Genomic DNA, 24,592 nt, shown 5'->3' on the forward strand with positions numbered 1-24,592 from the left:
ATATTTTCTTTTTTTCTTCACCACTTTATTTAGAGGAGAAATAAAATGAAAATTAAGTGCCTTTTAGATTATTCTGACAAATTCTGGTATAACCAACACAGATCAATTTTTACATTTTGTTAAATTAAATGACCCAGTATTTCTTATATCAAAGATATTTTACTCCAAAGTTCACACTTGTCCTCAGTTGCAGCTGTCATTATAGGACTTCAGCACTTAAGTTGACTACAGTGTAGAAACTTTGAAGCTAATAATCTCACCCTGAAATTTCAGAGTCAGCTTTAAATATTTATGCAGATAAAAATTTTTGCTGTTCCTATACAGGATTGACATCTTCAAGTATGTGATATACGGTGTAGCAGCTGCATTCTTTGTATATGGCATTTTGCTGATGGTGGAGGGATTCTTTACAACTGGTGCCATCAAAGATCTCTATGGAGATTTCAAAATCACCACTTGCGGCAGATGTGTCAGTGCCTGGGTAAGTGGTAAAGAAAGCTATTGTACTTATGACAATTTCAACATATTATGTATATTTGTAATGTCTTGTGCTGTTTATTTTGGTTTTTTTCTTTAATATTTTCTGATACTTTTAGTATCAGTTAGTTTGATGATTAAAAATCACAACAAGGGATAATAGAGCATTAGAAATGCTCTCTGTATTGTTTAATCACTTCATAACTCTCGCTACTTATGACAAATTAATTCCAGCAGCTGAATGGAAAAGCTTATTCTGAGCAATATAATCTGTTTGGGACAAAACTAAAATGTGTGTAATGCCTTCAGCAGTACTGGGTGAGAAATATTTTTCTTACTGATATTTTCACAGTTATTTTAGAAAACTTGCCTATTTCACTTTGGGACAAGTTGAGATGTGTCATCAGATTTTGGTTTGGTTTAATGTGGCAAACATTATTTACTCTTACGTTATCCTGGTTTGGAGAGACTAGTCACTTATTACCCTGGGAAACTTAGATTAAAAATTCTGATTTGTACTGGGACTTAAATGGAGGTTTCTGATATTAAAATTGCTGATTATTTGAACAGGGATTATTTTAAGATCTCTGTTTTATATCAGGAAAGTAACTAACTTTTTTGGTATTTGACTCTTCTGCTTCCATGGCAAGAGGCCTGGACACCTGGTAGATGTTGGACTTACATATTTGTGCAAACAGCATCAGTATCAACAAATCATATTTTCTGTTGAAAAATAAATGATTAAATAAACCCAGGTAGATCTAGGTATTAAGGTCTGCTTAATGTCATACTGTATTTGCAATAACAGATGTAGAAAATAATAGCCAGAGGAGGGTTCCTCATTGTACCTTCTTACAAATGTCAGCATTTATTAAACTTGATTACAGACTAGGAACAAGTAACAGCAATAGAGAATATCTTCCAATCACAATAAAGTCTATCAAAAAGTATTTTGGATATCATGACATTTAGGGTTAAACTGAACACAGATAATCTACACATTGAAAACTGGGATATATGGCATGTATGCCATCCCTATATAGATGATACGTATTCCACAGGAATGCTGGCTTTTTTAATTTTTTTTTTTGCTTATTTCCCTTAAATTTTGGCACTTTCACTAAGAATGGTTTTAAAGCCTTTAAATAAACATATACATAAAGACGGGGGACATTTTGATTAAAGAACAGTCATTGCTTAGACCAACACAGCTTTCATCTCCTAGAAAGAAATCTCTAATTTATATTCACTGAGAATCCACTAAGCTAGTTCAAATTCTGTACAGAGTAGCGTATTTTTCAGACCGTTACTTTTTCTTCACAGCTCCCACAAATGCCAGTCCTCAGTGCTGCAGCAGAGCAATGCCTTTGAAGTACAAACTGTAATTCTGTAGTACATATCTAGAAGAATTGAACACTTAAGCATCTATTCTATAGCTAATATAATTGTTATTATTAATAATTCATTAAATTAATACCTCTGGCATTTTGTTTTCCTCATCAGTGATTTGTAGTGTTTGTGTAGCCCTGTGTTGATATACATTCTGCGGGTTAGGTTAAGGCTGTAAACTGTTTATGATCATAATTAAAATCAGCCATCAAATATTTCGAGTTAAAGATATTGTTGCTATTCTTGAAGTTAGTGGAATTTTTTTCTTTTACTTGAAAAAGAAAAAAATCTGCAGTTTGATAGCTTGTCTTATTCTGATGGTATATCAGCAAGGTTGCAATACAAATGTCTGGATCTATTTTAGTTTATTATTCTGGCTTTTGCTGCTGTGCTGTAGGTGTTTGAGAATAAGACTGTGAATACAGTATTTTTGTCAATTAAAACTTGATACTCTTTTTGTCTGAGTTTATTTTTATAATCTCATATTTAAAATTCTAAATGGATAAATAAAAGTTTGCATTTAAAACAAAAACAAAACACATTTGAAATTAGAATATATTTCAGTCCAGAAGTGATAGGTTTATAACTTATTCAGTTTCTCAAATCATGCAGTCATATGAAGAGATAAGTTCTAAGAACAACTGAAGTGTGACTGGAGAGGTAAATAAAACGATACCCTTGTGTGTAAGCCTCAAGTGTTCTATTGCTGTGCAAAATTTGCTGTAATAATTTTCTTAAGTATAGTTGCCAAAAGAGATAATGCAATTGAAGAGGATTGGCAGATACTACATGTTGCAAGAAAGTTTCCTTGTATAAAAATTTAGGGTAGTTATTTTTTTAAATACTAAAATTAAGCTGTCAAAGGCTACATGGTTGGTTTTTTTCACCAGCACCTTAACGCTATTGGAAATGTACACACAGGATATTTGTTGTTTTGAAGAATTATAATGACAAAAATGGCTCCACACAAAATAATACCTTTGTAAAAATCCAATTATGACTAGGATTTCATATGAAATCTGCTAACGTCTTTCTAAATACCAGGTGAACATGATAAAGTTTTAAAATGAAGTCATCCTGTTTTACTATTGTCACCAATTACTTCTCTTCACTTTCTAGCTCTACATGGGAAAAAGGAATTTTTTTCACCTGATGTAATGGGAAAAGAAATAGGACAACCTAACATTCCCAGTGATTCTATAGCTGACTGATGAGCCAATGTGAGCATTCAGAGGCTGAGCATCCGAGTCATGCCAGTGCTGCTGTGGAGTGTACCCTCTCAGATCTGAGAGAGGGCCTGTGAAAGTGACAGTGAAGAGTCTCACTGGCAGCATTTTCAGAATTAATTTACTGTGAAAAGTAAAACAAAAGCAGTGTAACAATGCCATTCACATTCAAGGAGGGAAGACTTTGGTTTTTCTCTTTATTTTTCAATGCTTGACCATGCTTTTAGGGAATTAAATAATTAGTTATATATAATTGTACTGTAGAATGATTAATAAAGAATGGGAGTAAGGCCTGAAGCCAACTGAGACACTGCATATTTGTGATTCAATACTTTTCCTATTTATATTTATCTAACTTGATGATGGAAAACCTCGTTTATACCTTGTTTTAGAATGTCTTTTACAGAGTCAATAAAAAATGAGGAAGAACTGCAAATGTGGCTTTTTCCTTGGAAAGTTTTACTTCTATGAAAATTATATGTCATGAAATGGGCAAGCAGTTCTTTTTATTTAATCAGAAAACATTTGATAAAGAATTCATGCTGGCAGTTTTATTTTTATTTCTTTGTATCTTACCTTTTAAAAGAAATATCATAAGGCTCTAGAAAAAGATATTTTATATTCTAAGTTGCATTGACAAATAAATCTTCTCTATCTTTAGCATTTAGGATCCTTTTATTTCAATGAGTGAAAGAGATTTGAGAAAATTATTTTGGTCACCTGAATACCCAAGTGTTATTTGACCCTTGATCTTTGCGTACTAAAACTAAAATCTGTACTTCCCAAAATATTCCCAGGTTTTGTTTTGCAAGAAGATTTGTGACTGATTTTTATTTTTATAAACCCCATGTTTATAAGGGATATGAATTTGTGGTTTTGTCTTACCCTTACCAGACTACTTATTCTAGAGGCAGTGAAGCTGCATCATATTGACATTTGGTTCTTTTTGTAACAACAGGAACAAAGCTCAGTGTAGGCTCAGCTGGTTTTCCCACCCGTAACAGATGCGTCATTTCTGAATGCCAGAAATTAAGCTTTCATTTCTGAAAAATCAGATACATGTCTGGATATTCTGATCACAAAATGCTGAGCTGACAGAGAGACCCTACTTCTGATTGAATACTGCTGTGTCTGAGGAATGCAGAATGCTTCATACCATTGCTTCTTCATTATAAGAACCAAAGAACCTTCTGTCCAAGACAGCAGATGTACTTATGGGTCTAGAATCCCTTAGCAAACTTTAATAGAGAAAACATCTAAAGAAACTCTTGTTCCATACATGTTAAGTAACTTCAGTAGTTTCAGACACTGACATGGGAGATGGAGAAGGTGAGATTCAAATGATGGTCTGACTTTTCAGACTGCATAGTCACAAATAATAATCACATATTATTGTCACAAATGACCCAGAAGCTGATAGAGAAGTTGATTTCAGAGGGACTATATCATGAAAGAAAATGCATCTCACCTAAATTGGAATGTCACTAAGGTTGCCAAGAAAGGGGCCTACGCCACTTCAGTAGTTAAAGGAGAGAGAGGGTTAGAGAGACTTTCTCAGATGAACTGTATTTTTATGCAAGTGATTGTCTTACTTTCTGTAAAGAGAATAACCCTCAAGTCTTTTAGGTTAGGTCTTTTGTATTAAGCACTTCAGTAAACTACCTAAATTTAGTAGGATATATCCTGCTTAACTCCCTTTAATTGGCTGGAATGGGTGAATAAGATAAAACATAGTGACAATTTTGTAGGTTTAAGATAATAGACAAGTGCTGGAACATTTTTAGAGGACTGTATTCCTTGTAATCTTCTCTGCTTATTGAAATCAGAAGGACAAGCTCTAGCAACATGTTAAAATTTAGCTGATTGGTTAAGAGAATCTCTCATCTTTATGCCATTTCTCTTCAAACTGCATTGTTAATATACATAAAAATGCACAAGTTATTACTTTCTTCCCCCTTTCTTAGTTATACTTTTAGAAATCTTTTTGCAGTGAGCTCACAAGTTACGTTGCTCTTTATTTGTAGATGCTGACTGTATTTTTGGTCTGTCTTATTTTGGTACTCTGGCCAAGTTTGTGTTTCTTGGTTTTTTTTGTTTTTGTTTTTTCTTATCTTTATTTTATACTTCCAGATTTTCTCACTCAGGGATATCACATTATAAAATAATGGTTTTGCCTGATTGTTCCTTTTCTCATATAACTTAACATGTGTTTTATACACAGCCCTTTTGTTGACTGCAGTGTTCATCGCTTCTTTTAATAGAGAAGTGTGCCAGACGTTGTAATATGTCATGCCAGGAGCTTCCCAGCTTCTCTTGGTCTTGCTGCTCACTGACAGAATTTTTATTGTTGGTGATAAACTCAACAAAATGTTTTTACTTCAGATTATGCCGTGTGTCTTTCACATCAAGGACATATTTTTTCCTTGGCATGTAAGCTCAGCTAATAAGTAGGATTTTTTTAATTAAAATGTTTTCTGAAAATGTGCAGTCATATATTTACAAAGTGTGCTAGACTGTAGAAACTTTCTCCATGGGCTTTATCATTCTATTCTGAACCATCACAAGTTGTTCAAGATGATAATTTTATTTCCCCCAGTTTCAAACCTTCTCAGTTTTAACTTCAATACTTCATCAGGTGATCACAGTTTTCCATGAATGCTGTTCTCACCTGGCTGACTTATTCTTTTTTCACTGCGTCAGATATCTTACTATTTCTATAGTTATTTAAACCACCAAATGTCAGTAACATTGTCATTTTATAGTCAAATATATGTCCTTTATCCACTCCTGGTGGTTTTTTACCTGCTTATTCTTCAGTTCTTCCACTTAAAGTTGCTGTCCCCAAAATCCATAGAAAAAATATACAGGTTTTTGTTCTTCATATGAACTGTTTCTTCCTATTGATGTATTATAAATTCATAGCTCCCACTGTAAATGTATTTTAAGGGTTTTTGTTTGCTTGTTTTGGTTTTTTTTTGGTTGTTTGTGGTTTTTTTAATTAATTTTAACTATTATTTCTTTCCCAGGAAAAAGGAGGGAAACTTGTAAGTTTATCCCCTCACCCCTTGTACCCTTTTATTTGTGCATGGCTATTAGCATTCAAGTTAAGCTGGTAAGACTTAGCAAAACAGAGTATTTTTATCAACACTTCTTTCAGCTGAAGAGCTTTAACATTTAAGGTCACATTTTCAGAATCCCCTCGCTGATTAAAAGCCATGTTATTGATTTTTCTGCTTATCAAGACAGCAAACGAGAAAGGATGTTCCCTACCCTTTGCTTCTCTCAGAGGCTTCTCAAGCCCCATTTAGAACACATCAAGAAAGAACACATATTCTTACTTGCGTTAGTGACCCATCTGTTTAGAGAAGCAAGATTATTATTTCTGCTTTCTAGTTTAACCTTCACTGTCTTGTTTCCAAGTACAAAGCATCCAAACTCCTGAACAAAAATCACAGTCTTGGCAATGTGAAAAATGTAAACAGTCTGTATAGTGCAGTCTTTTCCCAGCTGGGTGTTATTTTTTCTGTGTATAGGAAACTTGTCAACACTGAAAACCTTTAGAGTATGGACCTTTTTTTTTTTATAAACAGGTTACCAGGAATTTAAAAATACCTTGAAAATTTATGAGTAATACCTGCCTACATTTTCAGGGAGTAGGACATGATGGAGTTGATTGTTTCTCATATTTTATGTCTTTGAATTGAATAGTTGTGTGGCATGAACACAGTCTGAAGAACCCATGAAGCAGCAGTGTTTAATGAAGATATCTAATACTGTTTAAAAAAAAAATTAAAACCAGATTATTTATCTGTAATCATGTTTAAATAAAAAAAAATAGCTTAATTATATTCCCAGAGAGTATATCAAAGTGCTACAACTACCACTAGAAAGAAAAACAATAGGAGGAGGTGAATTTTGAGAATGTGAAAATACAAACATATACATTTTGAGAAAACATAATTTCTACCTGGAAGATGATAAAATGAAGTAGAAAATTCTGCTGTTGCTAAACAGCAGATAAGATCTAATGCTTTCTGGAGGACTTCAGAAGCATATTGTATTGCAAAAATGATGGTGTTGCCTAAAGGTCATATAAAATAACTAATGCTTACAACTTTGAGCAGCACAATGCTACTAAACCATCAATATTCAAAAGAACATTCAGAAATAAAATATTGGTATGACTAGTTCATAAGGAAGTACTGAAAGTTAAGATCTAAAATCTTCAGGGAAAACCTAGTATTGCATCAATGCAAAACCATCTTCTTTGAACTGAATATGTTTTGATAATGGATTGGTTTGCTAAGTAAAATTTAAAAAAAAACTAATCAATTTGTTAGAGAGTCTTCTTTCTGTATTGTTGATACATTTATGGAAATTGTCTCTCCCACTTCTAACAGTAAATAAATTCAGAGTAAATCAGAAAGTAAAACAGCTTTTTGTGTGCATCTAAGTAGCTACAAAGCAATAAATGTCTTGTGTAGAATATTTCAACCTTGAAATACACCTTTAAAGGGAATTTTAGAAAAATGTATGTGCAAGTAAAAAGTAGGAAGTAACAGTAAGAATTGCTTTTAATTTTGTCGCAATCAGTTTTTCATCCATCTTAAATCTCTGTAAATGAAAAATATATAAAAAACTCCAAACAAAACAGTTCCATTAAGTTGATGCCTCAAAATTTCAGGGATTTAATAGTTTTCTGGTAAAAGATTTAAAAAACCTAATGTGAATTGCTATTAGGCAAACCTGAATTAGGCAAACCTGAGTAGTTTGTTGTACTATGAAGAGAAATTCCAATACTGGCTTTTTTTTTTTCTTTTTCCCCTCCTTCTCTTGGAGCTGTTAGTTGACTTGAATGCAAGCCAAGAAGCATGAACTGCATGACAGTAATATCATAGTATGAAATGTATCCATGTTTCAACAAGGCTCTTGGAGCTTTGCCTAGGAACGTAATATGTCAGAGGGAGAGAAAGGATGAACATGCTTTGTAAAGGTGATAATAAATATACAAGTGATTGTTAGCAATGAAAGGGATGCTTTAGATCAAGCAGAAAAGACTTTGTAAGTGTGTATTTTCTGCAATTCACAGTGCATTTAGTGGTAATGTCAGAACATAAGTCTGGCACCTCTATATACAAAATGAGATAAACTGAAATACTTTTCCTTCTTCTTCTGTTCAGGAATGAGGCATGAATGTGGGAGATGCTAGTTAGCACAGAAACAAGAATGTTAAAGAAGGTCATTTGGTTTGGAGCTACTTAACAATCCTTCTTAAACATGTTAGTATTTCATACTAAGTATGTAAGAAGAGGGCGTATGAATAAAAGGAGAGATTTGCTAGGATGGCAAAGGATGACCTATAACCTATTTAGCACAGACATATCATGAGTTTAAAGGTATCTGTATACTTTTTTCAATTTCTCATTTGACCACTTAAGAAAACATTATGATTCATTCAGATTTAAATTAATAAGAGATGTATTGCTGCATCTAGACAATCCAACATTTGTAATTAAGCAGCAAAGGCTGTTTTAACATCGTCAGTGTTAAAATCTTTTCCAGAGGAACTCAATAAGTTTTTGCATTTGTTTTCTCTAGTATTTGCATATGGGTAACTATACATTTAAGATGCTGTTGCAAAAAATAATTGAAAAGAGGTTGAAGTGTTTCTGTAGGGATTCTTTTTTTTAAAGTGCAAAAATTGCAGAATTCTATTGGACGACTTCTGAGTCTCCCCAAAATCAAAAGAACTGAACACATATAATGTGAGAATACAGCTTGTAGACAGGAACAAAATATTTACTATTTACACTGATCTATGATAAAATTTCATTAATCAAAGGAGGTTACTGACTCTGGACTGCAGATGTAACATGGTAGGCAGAACCCTGCAGTATGAAAAATTGAAGGTAAATAAACAATAGATCTGAGATAGTACTTTTAAATATGACTTGTAAACAGCATAAAGTTCTATGCACTCTATCAACACAACTTCATCACGATGAAGTTCAGCATTTAAGAAAATGCGCAGTGACAGCAATGAATAATTTAAAAAGTGTATTTAAATCTATTTATGCCAAGTGTGTGCAGGGTAAAGAGAGTAGCATTAACTCAGGAATTTCTCTTTGGAAGAATGGACACAACTGAGGCAAAAGGCCTGAAAGCCAAAGGCCATTTATGAATTTAAAGCTGGATAAAGTACTAAAGCTTATGAAGTTTTCATTAGTATTGAAGTCAAACCTATAGATGATTGAAAATGAACATGATGTTAGAGACAAAAGGCAATTCCGGAAGAAACTGCAAAGATCTTCCTGTTCATTCTTCTGAGTTGCCATCCAATGACACACAAGGGCTTATTCTGATGTGAAATTAGAAAACTGTACCCAGAATCAGGAGTACATAATACACGGTGTACGTCATATGTCTTCTAGCATTCCAGTTAGACACAGCCAGGCTAAGCCCAGGCTCATCTTTGGGTGATGTTCTAAACTGACAGGGTTTCATAGTAAAGCATAATAGGCTTTTGGCAGAATGGAGATATGTGATCTCTCTAGATGTAGTTTTGATCTCTGGCAGAAACTGTCAAAGAGAATTTCTAAGCCTGTGAAGAGGTTTGGAAGGAACTTCTGATATTGTCAAGCTGAAAATGAACAATGAAGTTTTGTGTGTATTTCATAGGATAATCAATCTAAATGACTTACAAGTACAGCATGATATATGTGTTCTTACAACTCTCTGAGTTGAGAGCTCATGTTAGGGAGTTCATATAAGGCAAGTATATGTGTAAATTGAGAAGAAGTGTAAATCTAAGTACTGAGTGATTTGGAACAAAGATAAAATTATATGGCAACGTGAGGTTTCTGGAGTTAAACTTTTTTATTCAGGCACATCTGAATTTGTGGCCACGTTTCTGTGTTGTATTTTTGTAGTAAACAGCAACGTCCTTATACAATAAAATCACTGGAGTTTACTGTGTTTCCATTTCAATCCATCTCTCTGTGTTAGCAGTGCCTTTTAGATATGATTTTACTGTCTCTATCCCTAGGGTCACTGAAGCAATGTTTCTTCAGGGGTATTAAAATATTTATAACAAAACTAAAACAAGAACAGTGTTTGAAATTCAATGAATGTGCTTTTCATGGGACCAGTATCCATAAATTTTAAAAATAAAGCAGTAACTGAAATCCTGATCTTATTAAAATTAATAGAATTTGAGTATGGTTTTCAGTGGAAATGATTTCTACCAGCTATGACCATCTTGAAAACTGTTGTGCTGTATGCACATCATTTCAGAACATGACCTGAAATCTCTACTTCCTGACATTGATCTGTGCGACAGATTTTATTAAAAAATCTTTCCAGAAGGGCTGATGATTTGCTTCCTTTGATAATTTATGGTTCAGGAAAGGCATTGCTGGCAATGAAAAGTTTATAATGTCTGGCAAGAGGGTTTTATTAGCCATGGTTTTCATAGAAGAAATTAACTGCCACAAAGATTAAAGATTTTTTTGTTCAAATAATCATTGGTGTTAGCTATTCTTTCTCAATGTGAGATGAATATTGACTAGTGAATTTTTATCTTCATGATTTGGTATATAAATTTTGCTATCACTTCCACTTTGTTCTGGATTTATGTGTTTGGCTTCCTACAGTGAAAATTAAACTGAACTGAGAAAGTAATTTTCACTACCAACGCAATACATAGCATACTAAAGAACAAACTCCAGTACCTCTTTAAGATGCTGCACTGCTATTTTATAAATCTTTGGCTTGTCACGTAGCAGAATGCTACTTCAAAGGAGAAAGATCCCTTTGAATCTCAGGAGACTGAGTTCTGAATTTAATACCTGGAGTGAAAAGTCTCCTTAAGCATTTCTTGTAATGTCTCTAGAGCAGAGAGGGAAAATTATAATAGCAGAGAAAATTGTCTGAGAAAATATTTTAGTCCTTCAGCTGTGGTTTAAAGAACATTCATTCTATTAGAACAAGAATTTATAAGTAAACAATTTCTGTTCCTAGAAACTAATAACTTGTTGTGCAAGGTTTACCTTTTGCTTTTTACTATCCTTACAGCAGAAAGTGTATTATTGCCCAGATCACACTATTGTGGCTTTGTTTGCTGATAACAGTGATATCAGCTTCAAAGGATAGCTCATAGCCACCGAGTGATTTAATGTAAAGTTTTCCATTTTAGTTATTCTTACATGAAACAAAGGAAAATTCTCTGTTTTTTCCATACCCTCTTGGTGTTATGGCATGTATTGGAGCATATGAAGAATAAACAAAGGAGTTAAGGATGTGTGCATGCCTGCCAGGCTGTGGTCTCATTGACATCATGGAGACATGGTGGGGTGGATACTATGACTGGCCTGTTGGAATAGAAGGATGCAGAATCTTCAGGAAGAAGAGGCGAAAGAGATGAGGAAGAGACGTTGTCCTGTATGTTGGTGACCAGCTGGAGTGCATCAAGATCCACCTGGGCATGGATGAGGAGCAAATCGAGGGCTTATGGGTCAGGACTAAAGGGAAGGCAGAGTCAGGTGACATTATAACAGAGAATGTGCTACAGGCCACCCAACCAGGTAGAATGAGCAGATGAGGCCCTCTGCAGACAGATAGGAACAGCCTCACATTCACAAACCCTGGGCCTTGTGGGAGAATTCAGCCACCTTGATATCTATTAGAGGGAGGGCAGGGCATAAGAAATCCAGGAGGTCATAGCATGGGTTGGTCATAACTTTCTTCTCTGAGTGACAGAAGAGCCAAAGAAAATAGGTGCTATGCTGGACCTTGTTCTCACCAGCAAGGAAGGGCTGGTGGGGAATGTGAAACTCAAGGGCAGCCTTGGCTGTAGTGACCAGAAAATGGTGAAGTTCGAGATCCTTAGGGCAGTGAGGAGAGCACACAGCAACCTCACTACCCTGAACTTGAGGAGAGTAGACCTTGACTTCTTCATGGATCTTCTTGGTAGGACATCAAGGGATAAAGCCCTGGAGAGGAGAGGGGCCCAAGAAAGCTGGTTAATATTCAAGGATCCAAGCTCAGGAACAATACATCAGCATTTGATTGACTTTTTCTGATACACTCAACCAAACATATTCAAGTTTTTAAAGAGAATCTCTTTCATAAACAAGTAAGCAATTCTATCTTAAGAAGGCAGCCCTCGTGACTCCCAGCAGCCATCATCTGACAGATTTTCCATGCTCTTATTCTGTGTCCAAGGCAGATTTTTTCAGAGGCTAATAAGCTCTTTAGTTTTCCCCCTCTTTGTTGTAACAATACATTGTATTATCTCAGTACAGATTTTTAAGCAAGCTTCTTAAACAAGCAAGGCTACAGAGATATGCCTGCCTATCACAGATCAGAAAATAAAAAGATATTAAACAGAAGTTGTAATGCTCACAGTAAGGGTTATATTTATCCTCCATTTGGTGCTTGACTAAGAGTAGGAAGCTTCCTGAATCTCTGTGGAGCCTAGTCTTAAAACCAGTTACAACAGTTCAGTAATATGAGACATATAATGAATTTATTAAGTGTTATTTAGTTCAGAAATTCTTGAAGGGAGATCAAAAATAAGGCCTCAGATTTACTTGTTTTTGGGAAACTCAGAAAAAAACCTAAGAGGCTGGTTTTGCCTTTGAAATGCTTTTAGAACATAGTAAACTGAGACTTTAAAGGGTATTCTGAGAACACACAGAAAGTCTTCTCTCTTTTTTCTTGCTACTGCTTTAGAAAAATTGGTTCTGTACTCAGTTTGTTTGTACTTTAGCTTGATAAGAAATTAAGATCAGACATAGGATTTCAGTTGGGAATTCATAGCCGTGAAGTGAATCTACATTTTCAAGTAATTTTCCAAGTAATTGTTCATAAATGAATGCCTGGGGTAGAACCAGATGTTGTCTCATTACTTTTAACACTTTAATATGGAGAGGAAAAGAAAAAGAAAATAGTAAAGGAGCAATAACGGAAACTAAATAGTAGTGCATATAGAACAGTGTTTACTTGTATTGACTGTTTTCCCTGCAATACCTGGGATAGAATTTCCATTACACAACTGGCACACAGAAAATTGTACTGTAAGATTCAAGGGTATACATTTATTATACACTTTGCTGTCACTTTCTCTGTTTTACCAGTTAGTTGTCTAGTAAGTGTGGTTTGAGGAAAAGTTGAAAAGGAAGACAGCCATTATCTGCATTAATACATATTCAAAAATCTCTAAACAGTAAATTAGACACACTTTTTAACTAGTTAGATGCTAAGAGAAAACGTAAAATGATTCATAGCTTACAAGGTGGCTGGTAAATTTGATGTACTGAATAAAGAATATTATAGAAAGTATCTACCCAAAGTTTTAAACAGAATACTTCTATTCTTTGTTCCACTTCACCTTTTGCTTTCCTGCATCCTTCTGGAAAACTTTTTTAGTGCTATAATTTCTCTGTCTTTTCAAACAACTGCTGAAATTCTCATCTACCTAGAGACAGTCAGAAAATTAATCTGAATTGAATTTTAAACTGGATTAATTAAACAACAGTAAATCCCCATGTAGATACAGTTCCTCAGAATTAAACTGGCTTTTATTTAATATTCCTTGGAAGTGAGTTAAAGTAGATCAAATTAAGGTCTCTTTAATACTGTTAGAGAATGTCCATCCCATAACTTCAAAGTGATAAAAATACCTCATCTATAATTCAAAACTTCTGTTGTTTTGGATTGCTTTCCGGGTTAGGTTCACATGAATAATCTACCACTCTTAGTTTTTACTACCACCTGCAAGCCTTTTGAGTGTGACCCTTTTTGATTTCCATAATTTTTATATATATATATATATATATACACACACACAAGGCTTTTTCCTTTATCACCTGAAGTGAGAGATCTTGCAACAAAAATGTAATGAGAAAATGTCTTCCATTGTCTTTAAGGTTTAATTTTGAGCAGATTGTGGATCAGCTTGTTCAACTTTCAAAAGTAACTCTTATTTCTTATTCTCAGAGTCAATGTTTTTCTGTGGTATGCTGGTACAAAAATCTTAGTGTGCTGAAATTCTTTTGTTTCAGCAATGTGTTTAGATTCATCAGCATTTCTGAAGCCATCAAATCTTGGGGCTATTCGGATTTAACATATAGAGGCTCATTTATCTTCCACATTTGACCATGTAGATACTACATACCCTTTCCACAGTGTAAAATGAAGAAGTAATTTGTTATTGATGAATGTGGCTGCTAGTTGTCTTAGGGGAGCATCAGAGTAGTAATATAGCATGCTTACATATTTACATATGCTGGTGTCCCAACATAACTATTGGCAGTGAAGGCAAGTAGAGTTCAATGCTTCCTATAAGCAGATTGCTCTACTGTTGAGGCTCTTGACTAGAAAAGAAAATACATGGCCTTTGGAAAATACATGTTGCAAAGAATGTAGTTTAATGAGTTTGTTATGAACAGAGATAAGCACTGTAGTTTGCTCTGAGTGATGAATTCTTTTGTATGCAGACCCCAAATATGTCTAAGTACAGTAACAAAATGGCAGATATGTCGTCTCCTTGGTTCAGTGCTAAATGGATTTGCTAGTGAGATTCTATGGCAGATGTAGACAATGACTTATTTTTATGAAGACCCAGTAAAGCCTGTAGTATTTCATTCTAATTTTTTTATATCATGATATAAAAAAACATGGAAAAAACCCACCATGTGGCCTGTTGTCTTAACTGTGGAACAGCAGTGAAGGGAGAGATGGAAACACATGCTTCATAAAGCATTCAGCTGTCTGTACTTTAGATGTGGTGCTTTGCATCATAGACCCAAGAGTGACAGAAATGTGGAGTAACCTTCCACTTCTAGAAGCATAACTGCTCGTTCTTCAGAAATATCATGTTAACACTCTGTCACTTACTTTGACCAGGTCATCCAATGATTATCAGTACAAGCCTGTAATTTAAATGAGGACAGAAAAAGTCAAAATCAGTCAGAAGTATATTTGTTACTTCTCCATGGTTTTTTTTTTTTTTTGCAATGGACAGTTAAGTTCTGACTTACCACTGGTTTTGGTTTTCCCTCTTTTAATCTTTTACAGTTTATTATGCTGACATACATCTTTATGTTGGCCTGGCTTGGCGTTACAGCTTTCACTTCACTGCCTGTTTACATGTACTTCAATCTGTGGACCATTTGCCGAAATGCCACCGTAGTGGATGGAGCTAATCTCTGCTTGGATCTTCGCCAGTATGGTATGTGAATGAAAAGCACCAAATATAAAGCAAGATTTCACAAAAGAAAGCATAATATGTCTTTGCTTTTACGTATTGGAAATGGACTGCTTCAATGTTTCTGAAAAAACTGTTTAGTGTCACTTTCTGTCCTTTTATCCACTAGTCAAGGGAGTATATCAGCCAGACATTGCATTTCCAGGCCTGGCAAAATTGAATCAATAATCTCCATCTTCTCAGGGTACTGAAATTTGGCCTGGGGCTTCTGTTTAGTCTCTTTTTTGTTTGTTTGGTTTGTTTTTTTTTAATTGCTGAAATTTGTCTAAAATTACATGCTCATCAGGAGAATGTTCTTTAATCTGGTGATAGGACACTGATTTGGAGGTGTGAGATCCTAGGTAGTCATCTGTCTCTGTAGAGCCTAGAGGCAAATCAGGACAGGACAGGATTCATTGCTTGCAAAAACTTCTGTGAAGAATGGGAATAGAGCTAATAACACTAACAGGATGATGGAGAGGGGGTGGGGCTAAAGTCTGAACTGTAGAGGTTAGAATGAAGTGGGGATATACAGACACATATGTGTGTTTTGGGAGGATAGGAAATTTGGACAAAAGGGGATTCAGAATCTTTAAAAGTCTGAGAAATCTTGTCTTGTTGTTGAAAATTCAATTCCTTTCTGCCACAAGACTGATTTTAATTTAGGTATTCAGGCCTCGATGGTTTCTCAGCCCATAGAGCTTTGGGTAATCATACTCTCGTCAGGTAGTTCCTTGAGTCTTTCTTTTGTTGTCTTGGCCTAATATAAAATCGCATTATATTTTTAATTGTTATTTTGAGGTACAGAGAATGCTCTGTCTCTTGGGAATGAAACACTTTGGTTCATATTAAACATTTCACTTAACCTGAAACAAAATATTTCATGTTATTTTCTTTATGAGGGGAAGAAAAATATCTTGTTTTAATATATTGACTCCCCGAGCCATTATGACAGGTGAGTTGAAAAACAACCATCTATACTGGTTCTCATCAAAAGTATTCTTCTCCTTTTTATGATATTTTATTTTGTTAGTATTCATGCTTACTTATTATTATTGATATTGTTTTAATTGTGCATAGAACGCTAACATATAAAACATATACTCAGTGATTCTACCTATTTCCTGAAAATTCAGTATAAAAACTGTGGATTGCTAATAGGAAAGAACAATACCATTTCCGTGATAACAGAGTTATAGCAGTTTTCTTCAAGCTAGACTTTAATTTATTATCTAAACATTAAACAAGAGAAACAATATAGGAGATTCTAGTTATTCTTACTGGTAGGGAAAGTGTTATTACAATAAAGTATAGATTTGGGTAATGTTTTTTTATAATTTCTGAAAGAAGCTTTGTACCAGATCAACATTTCAGAAACAATTTACAGCACAGGTCTCCACATGATAGTAGAGAAAATTTGTGATCAATATGGTTAAGTGTACATACTGGTAGAAAACAAACTTCTGATGTTTTCGTTATTGTGTTGATCAAGATCTCTATTGAAGATATTTTTGAAAAAAGCTGAATAATTATTCCCTACATGTTTCTTACTGAGTCTTTTACTAACTAGATGATGTATCAGTTTTGTCATTGCTGAAACTATCATAGAATCATAGAATAGTTTGGGTTGGAATGGACATTGAGGATAATCTAGTTCCACCCCTTCACCCTCCTTCCACCAGATGAGGTTGCTCAAAACCTCATCCAACCTGGTTTTGAATACTTCCAGGTATGGGAGATCCACTACTTCTCTGTGCAACCTGTTCCAGTGGCTCACTACCCTAAGAGCAAAAAAATTTCTTCCTAATATATAATCTAAATCAACTCTCTTCCAGCTTAAAACAGTTACCCCCCATCCTATCACTACACTCGCTGATAAAATGCCCCTCCCCAGCTTTCATGCTGGCCCCCTTTAAGTACTGGAAGGCTGCTATCAGTCCTTCCTGATGCCTCCTGTTCTCTGGGCTAAACAAGCCCAACTCTCTCATCCTGTCCTTATATGGGAGGTGCTCCAGACCCTTGATTATCAACCCCAAAAAAGGATTTTGTTGTTAGACATTGCAGCCAAGGATTTGTGTTTCCTAGATGTTCTGGGTCAGATGAAGTAAACTGATAGGTACTTGGAATACTAAATACTTTTAATATTTATTCTGCTCCAGGTATTGTAACTATTGGAGAGGAAAAGAAGGTTTGCACCACATCAGAAAGTTTCATCAAGATGTGTGACTCTAATGAGGTGAATAAATGTGATAATGTATAAGCAAATCTATAATATCTGTTTAAATAGGAAATGGCCGATGTGTGTTTTCTTCTTGCTCTTAGTGTTCTAATTGTAGCTATGATGATGAAATAAAAACCCAGTGGAAAATGCAGTCAGCAAGTACTTTCCCTATTCTTTTACCACATACTTAATGTAGCCAGTGCAATTTCTCCAGCCATTTGTTTTCTAAATATTGTAATATTGCCTGTATTTTACTTTTTTAAGAATTCCATTGCCATGTGTATTTTTACTGAGATGTTTTTGAAAGTGAATGCACCTACTGCACAACGAATAGGTCTGAATAATGAAGCACTATCTGAAAATCTTATGATTACTGCTGTGAAAGGAGAATAAAGTTTTCCAATGGATTTGACCAAAACTTGCAGTGTGTTAGTGTAACTCCTCATATATTTTTTCTTTCTAGATTTTCCCTTAGGCAAGGTCACCTACTTTAGTGAAGCTGAGGGTTCTGGTTTTATTTTTGAATGATCGGGGCAAAGACGGGACAAACAAAATTACGTTTATCTAAAACCAACATGAGAGGCTAAAATCCTGATCCCTCCGAAGTCAGAAGGGGCTTTGCTATATGTCTTACTAGGTCTTTCTAGACCTGTCTTTTCTTAGAGTGAAGGTACACAATCTACCAAAAACATCTGAGAAACTGCAACCCTTGCTGTGGATTCAACAATTAGCGGCTACTGTGTAAACCAGATCAGTGAAATTAAAAACAAACACAATAATTTTGTTTGGGTTATGGTAAAGAGGGTGGTTAACTTCAATTATTTAGGTAATCTGATTTATATTATGTTACTGTGAGCAGATTTTCTTGGCAAATTTGTGAAGGAAGAAAATCAATATATGAGAATAGAAAGCTACAGCTAGTGAAGGAAAATGGTGTTTTTTTAGGCTGTGGCTGCGCCCAAAGATAAATTTTTGTCAACCTAGTAAGGTAGTACTGCAACAGTTAAAACAAAATTAAAAAAAAATGTTGGACTGTTTATTTTTAAATAATTGAGATACAATATTTTTAAATAGAATTATGCTTTGTCCCTGAAAAAGTATTAGTAATCATGACTTTTGTAGAAGGGTGGCACCAGGAAGGTAATTATTTACTCTACATTATTCAGACTTTTTATTCAGTTTTATTTTAGAGTGCCACCAAGTCCTTTTCTTTATCCCCCTTTGCAGCTAAACATGACATTCCACTTGTTCATTGTGGCACTTGCTGGAGCTGGAGCAGCAGTCATTGCTATGGTAAGCTACTCAACACTCTACTTCTGTTGTTACCTTAATTGCTAATACATACTGATTGTTACTTAGTATCACTTATTAATTTTCCATACTATGACTCAATGCTATTAATTAAATATAATTCTTTAATTCAATACTCTCCCTTATAATTTTTTAAAATATATCGATTGATTACCTTTGAAGTAGAAGATCATGTTTAATTTTTTTTTAATTAAAAAAACACCATTAAGTGCATGCTAAGAATTTTTACCTTGCTGTGTTCAGACAAGAGTCTGAACCTGTGTGTTTATCTCATGACCTTATTACTATACGCTTATGGTTCATGTCTTTCTTGGTATTCACAGGCTTGTCATGCTGCTATTTTAGGAGCAGACTCTTTTTGTCAGTCTGTGCATATAAGTGAATGCATCAATTTTTCTGTCAGGACTAATTTTTGCTTTTATTAGAAAATGAAAATTACTCTCAATTTGATGACATTTTGCCAAAGAGAATGTACAACCAAGAAAAAAAAAAGTGTATGAGCTAGTGCCCCGCTCTTCTGCCTTCTGTCTGCTACGTCTTCTTCCACATAAAGATATTTGTAGAATGGCAATTCTGCATCAGCATATGTTTGTATGATGCAAACAGGAATGGGAATGAAAAATTACTGTTACATGGTACCAAAGCTTTCCATAAGAAAACTGTTAGTGATGGTGATTGTTACTATTAATTTTTCATTGATCTTAGGGCCATAAATTTTTCACTTTCCTCAGAACGGCATTTATGAAAAATCTGGGAATATTCAATGACTCTCAAATTCCTGTTGTGCTGGGTATTTTTTTTTTTGTTCTTCTCTGCCATTTTTTTTCACTATTACATGACATCCTGCCAAAACAGCAGAAAGAGATAAATGGAAAGAATATATTTTTGTTTCAAGACCAGAAATAAAAAAATAGTAGTAGAATATAAATTATATTAATAATTTAATTGATTTTCTGAACTGAAACTTTTTGCTTCCAGCTGAAAGAAGGTTGACCAAATAGTATATTAGTGTAAGGAAAGCAGATACAAGAGACAATTAGTTCGCCAGTGCATTATTGTTTTGAAGTATATTCTGTAGTAATTATCAAATGGTAATTTGTTCAGATAACAGTTCTGCATTTCAAAGAAGAATTTTGAATCTGAATAGTCACCAAAATATTTTTAGTGAAAACCAAACATGGAATCGTGGAATCATAGAATCGTAGAATCCCTAGGTTGGAAAAGACCTTTGAGATCATCAAGTCCAATCATATACATGTCTTTAGTGGAAGCAAAGTAAGTAGGTACATTGAGCCATGTAGTTTAAATACACGATACTTTCAATAAAGTTAAAAAAAAATGAAACAAACCTTCAAAGCTCACAGACCATAGGTGTGTCACACCAAGCACTAGTCCACAAAGAATTCACTTTGATCATTCACATTTATTCATGTATTTTGAAAGGGTTACCCATAGGTAACTAAGGGTTACCAAGTGTGCTCGGATTCTGTGACTACACAGAACTGCTATGATAACAGCAATTATTTCAACAGAAATATAAGTTAAAGTCTAATTGCTAGTAAATTACGCAGTGTCTAAAGACTGGCAAATGTATGTTTTTTTGAAAAGGTTGCAGCTGTGTTACTTATGTTTCACTTTCATAAGTAATTTGTTTGGTTTTAACTTACCATTGTAATGTGTTTGGTATCTGGTGAAGACTAGCAGATTCTACTTTTTGATGGTGGTGGTACTTTCTAAAACCAGGATACCAGACCACATTTATAGGTTGAACTATGTTCTTAATACTCGACACAGCAGTTCAAAGATCAGGGAGAGGACATGAGTGAAAGTTGAGAATTTTGTGGTCGGACACACACATATTACCAGGTTCTCTCTCTTTAACAGAAATTTGCTTTCCCAAGGAAGAGGTAATTTAGGAGAGAGAAGAATTTTGGGTCCTAAATACCAGTAAGAAGGAAGAAGAAAGCATCTTTTTCCCCCAGATCTTATGCTCAAATTAGCAGAAGGCAGTACGATACCCACAATGGTCTAGGGTGAGGACAAAGTGTGCAGAATCCATTTAAGTCACTGGAGAACCAATGCTCTGCCCTCTATGTGCTGTTGCAAGAGTGATCACAAATATGATTTAATGAAGTTAGCCTTTGTAAATATCCATGACAGTAGCAGATCTCCATGCTTGGGAAATTCAACAAGACTTTTAACAGGAAAATGCAATTAAATTTCCAGTTCTTTACAAAAGAGAAAGCTTATGAACTTGTTGCAGTTTTAAAACATCTCTTGCAAACACTTATTTTAAACTAGAATAATCTAACTAAAGAAGTAAGTAAAGAAGTAAGCATTTTGTGTTTCTTACCAGCCAGTACTAGTAGTGCATCATCAGTGAGACTGCTGAATAACTAAATTGGTAAAATGTGCTCTTATAAATGATATTTGAAGTCATGACATTGATATACTCCATTATATCCTCCCTTCTGGATTTGTAGACACAAAAGCCAGATTTTTAATATGTGCAGATTTCTGTAACTCTTTTAATGTCAATATTTGTCATAAAATTCACTAAAGAAATCAGCTTGTTCATAAATATTAAGACCATCTGTCACCAGAATATTTTTCACTAATCTGTTTTAAAAAATATATGTTAGAAAAATTTAGTCATTTATTGCAAAAGCAACAAAATTTTATTTACACTTGCAAACCAACTTGACCACAATTCACAAGGTTCCCATATCTACTACTTTAATCTCTCTCAGTCTGAAATTTGTTTACGAATATTAGAAATTTTGCCCAATTGACTAGATGCCTCTATTCTCCAAAGGAGTGAATTGGGCTGTGAGTTAGAATTGATGTGTAGAAAGACACATGTATTTTTTATAGCACATGTAAGGGAGACCTCTGTTTTGCAGACTAGGAAAATGTCTTAATTTAGACTATATATGGTTCTGATCATTAAGGTTGTTTCTTATATCTGAGTGGATAATAAATGGATACAGAAGTGGTCACTGAAGTAATAGATATTAGCTTTACTGTCTTCAATGTTGTGTTAGATGGTAACAGAAGACATGAAATTCTTTAAATGGAAACTCAACCATCCCAAAGGGTTGATTGTAAGATTAGTAGGTTAGGCAGTTAGTTCTGCCTTTCTGTTTTCCCAAAACTACTACAGTAAGATTGTGTTCTTCTGCAGGACATTAGATGCATTTAAGGGCAGGATAAAAAGTTAGACTTCTAGCTTGCCCAGATAAAGCAAAAGGAAAACAAAACTAAACCAAACCAAAATCAATCCCCTTCCTAATCTAGATATAGTTCTACAGTTTCAAAGACTGAAGCATACTTTCACATTATGAAGAGATCTAAGCAGGAATTAGAATATGGAAAGACCCTGTGCTGTGTTGCATATGTATGTAACTGAAACATCCAGAGGCAGACTGTGGAAGCTGCCCTGCTTCAATTTGAATAAGCCTTGACAGGGCCCCACTGGCTTAAGGCTATTCATGTCATGGAAGTGTCAAATGCAATTAGACAGCCACTTAGAGATGACCTCCTTAGTGTGACAATATTATCTAGGAACTTGGTGTTAAACAAAAAAAACAGTTGGTGGGGCTGTTCAAGATGTCTGTCATTATATGACATGGATATGTATTTGAGATTATATTCACTATATAAACTAAAGTAGTTTCCAGGAAAGTCATCCTACTTATAGTGAATGTGAATTTTCAACAGTTGTTCCAGAGGGTTTGTTCTGTAACTTTTTTAAGGAAGAGATGGGTGAAAAGTGGAAATTTAATGAAGGTCAGGCTGTGGAGAATGTACTTTCAGAACAGTGTGTCTGTTTTTTAGTAGAAGAAAAATACCAGGTGAAACTGTAAGAATCATAGAATCATAGAATCATTAGGTTGGAAAAGACCTCCAGGATCATCGAGTCCAACCACTCCTATCAACCACTAAACCATGTCCCTCAGCACCTCATCCACCTGTCTTTTAAATACCTCCATGGATGGTGCCTCAACCACCTCCCTGGGCAGCCTATTCCAGTGCCCAATGTCCCTTTCTGTGAAAATATTTTTTCTGATGTCCAGCCTGAAACTCCCCTGGTGGAGCTTGAGGCCATTCTCTCTTGTCCTGTCCCCTGTCACTTGGGAGAAGAGACCAACACCCATGTCTCTGAAACCTCCTTTTAGGTAGTTGTAGAGAGCAATAAGGTCTCCTCTCAGCCTCCTCCAGGCTAAACAAACCCCGTTCCCTCAGCTGCTCCTCGTAAGACTTGTTCTCCAGCCCCTTCACCAGTTTCATCACTCTTCTCTGGACACGCTCCAGGATCTAAATATCTTTCTGATAGTGGAGGTGCCCCAAACTGAACACAGTATTCAAGGTGCTGCCTCACCAGTGCAGAGTACAGGGGGAGAATCTCTTCCCTAGTCCTGCTGGCCACACTGTTTCTGATACAAGCCAAGATGCTTGTTGGCCTTCTTGGCCACCTGAGCACATTGCCAACACATGTTCAGCCAGCTGCTGACCAACACTCCGAAGTCTTTTTCTGCCAGGCAGCATTCCAGCCACTCTTCCCCAAGCCTGTAGCACTGCATGGGGTTGTTGTGTTCCAGGTGCAGAACTCTGCCCTTGGCGTTTTTAAACCTTATCCTACTGGCCTCAGCCCATCAATCCAGGCTGTTCAGATCCCTCTGTGATTTTTATGAACCACTAAGCTCCATCTCAAATGCAATATGGGTGTCTTATACACTTTATTTAGAAAGAAAAACAGTGGCAGAACATATTATTTTCTACTGGTAAAATACTTTTCACTGACTTTCAGAGTAAATTTATTGAAAGCCACGTGAAAAACATTTGTTCATGTAGCACTATTGTCAATATTCTTTAACTAGTGGTAAATACTCCAAAGTTTGCATAGACATTCTGTCATCCCCCATTAGATGGCATATATAGACCAAGCTCTTTGGGAGTATATCATCATAACTCATTCTGTGACTTTTATTGGCTGCAAGTAAGTCAGGTTCAGTCTTCAGTATTCATCAGTATAATCACAGCCTGTGAGGTTTTTCCCCATTTCTTTTCAGAAAGTGTTTGGTGTTTGTTTTTCTTTTCTTTTCTTTTCTTTTCTTTTCTTTTCTTTTCTTTTCTTTTCTTTTCTTTTCTTTTCTTTTCTTTTCTTTTCTTTTCTTTTCTTTTCTTTTCTTTTCTTTTCTTTTCTTTTCTTTTCTTTGATGGAACACTTTGAAAACTATTAATTTTATTTTCTTAAATAAATAAATAATTTTTACATATTCAAAAATTTAGATGGAACATGAACATTGTTTCTGCTCCATTCAAGGTGTACACAGAAGTTGTCTTTTAAAATCATACAAATAATATTTTAAAAAAAAATTCCATGAACTTTAAAGGATAAGTTATGTTATAACTAATGTAACAGTGAAATAAAATTACTAAATTAAGACTTCAAGTTTATTTATAACTATATTTTGTCCTATTTTGCCTAGCTGAACATATTTTTAATTTTTGACACACTTTTCCCAAGTTAGCTAGTTTTTACAAAATACGCAGTTGTAGATGAAAGAAAGAAATCACAGCTAAGTGGAAGACTTATGCTAACTTTAACAAGAAAGAAAAAACGAATCCTTCTGTAACAATATTAGATATGGAATCAGAAGACTACATGTGTGTCTACAGCATATTTCTGTCTTAAGAAATTCCTTTAACAAATAGTGA

At 34.8% G+C, this 24,592-nt stretch overlaps 1 protein-coding gene across 1 annotated transcript in view; it reads left to right on the forward strand.

Moving 5' to 3' along the window:
* Window positions 1-24,592, forward strand: part of GPM6A (glycoprotein M6A) — a 120,413-nt gene that overhangs the window by 93,977 nt on the left and 1,844 nt on the right. Inside the window, exons 3-6 of the mRNA XM_069855758.1 lie at window positions 325-481; window positions 15,171-15,324; window positions 17,499-17,575; window positions 18,788-18,853. Coding sequence (XP_069711859.1) covers window positions 325-481; window positions 15,171-15,324; window positions 17,499-17,575; window positions 18,788-18,853 — 454 coding nt within the window. The remainder of the gene's footprint in view (window positions 1-324; window positions 482-15,170; window positions 15,325-17,498; window positions 17,576-18,787; window positions 18,854-24,592) is intronic.

The sequence above is a fragment of the Phaenicophaeus curvirostris genome, chromosome 4 (assembly GCF_032191515.1).
Source record: "Phaenicophaeus curvirostris isolate KB17595 chromosome 4, BPBGC_Pcur_1.0, whole genome shotgun sequence".
NCBI lineage: Eukaryota > Metazoa > Chordata > Aves > Cuculiformes > Cuculidae > Phaenicophaeus > Phaenicophaeus curvirostris.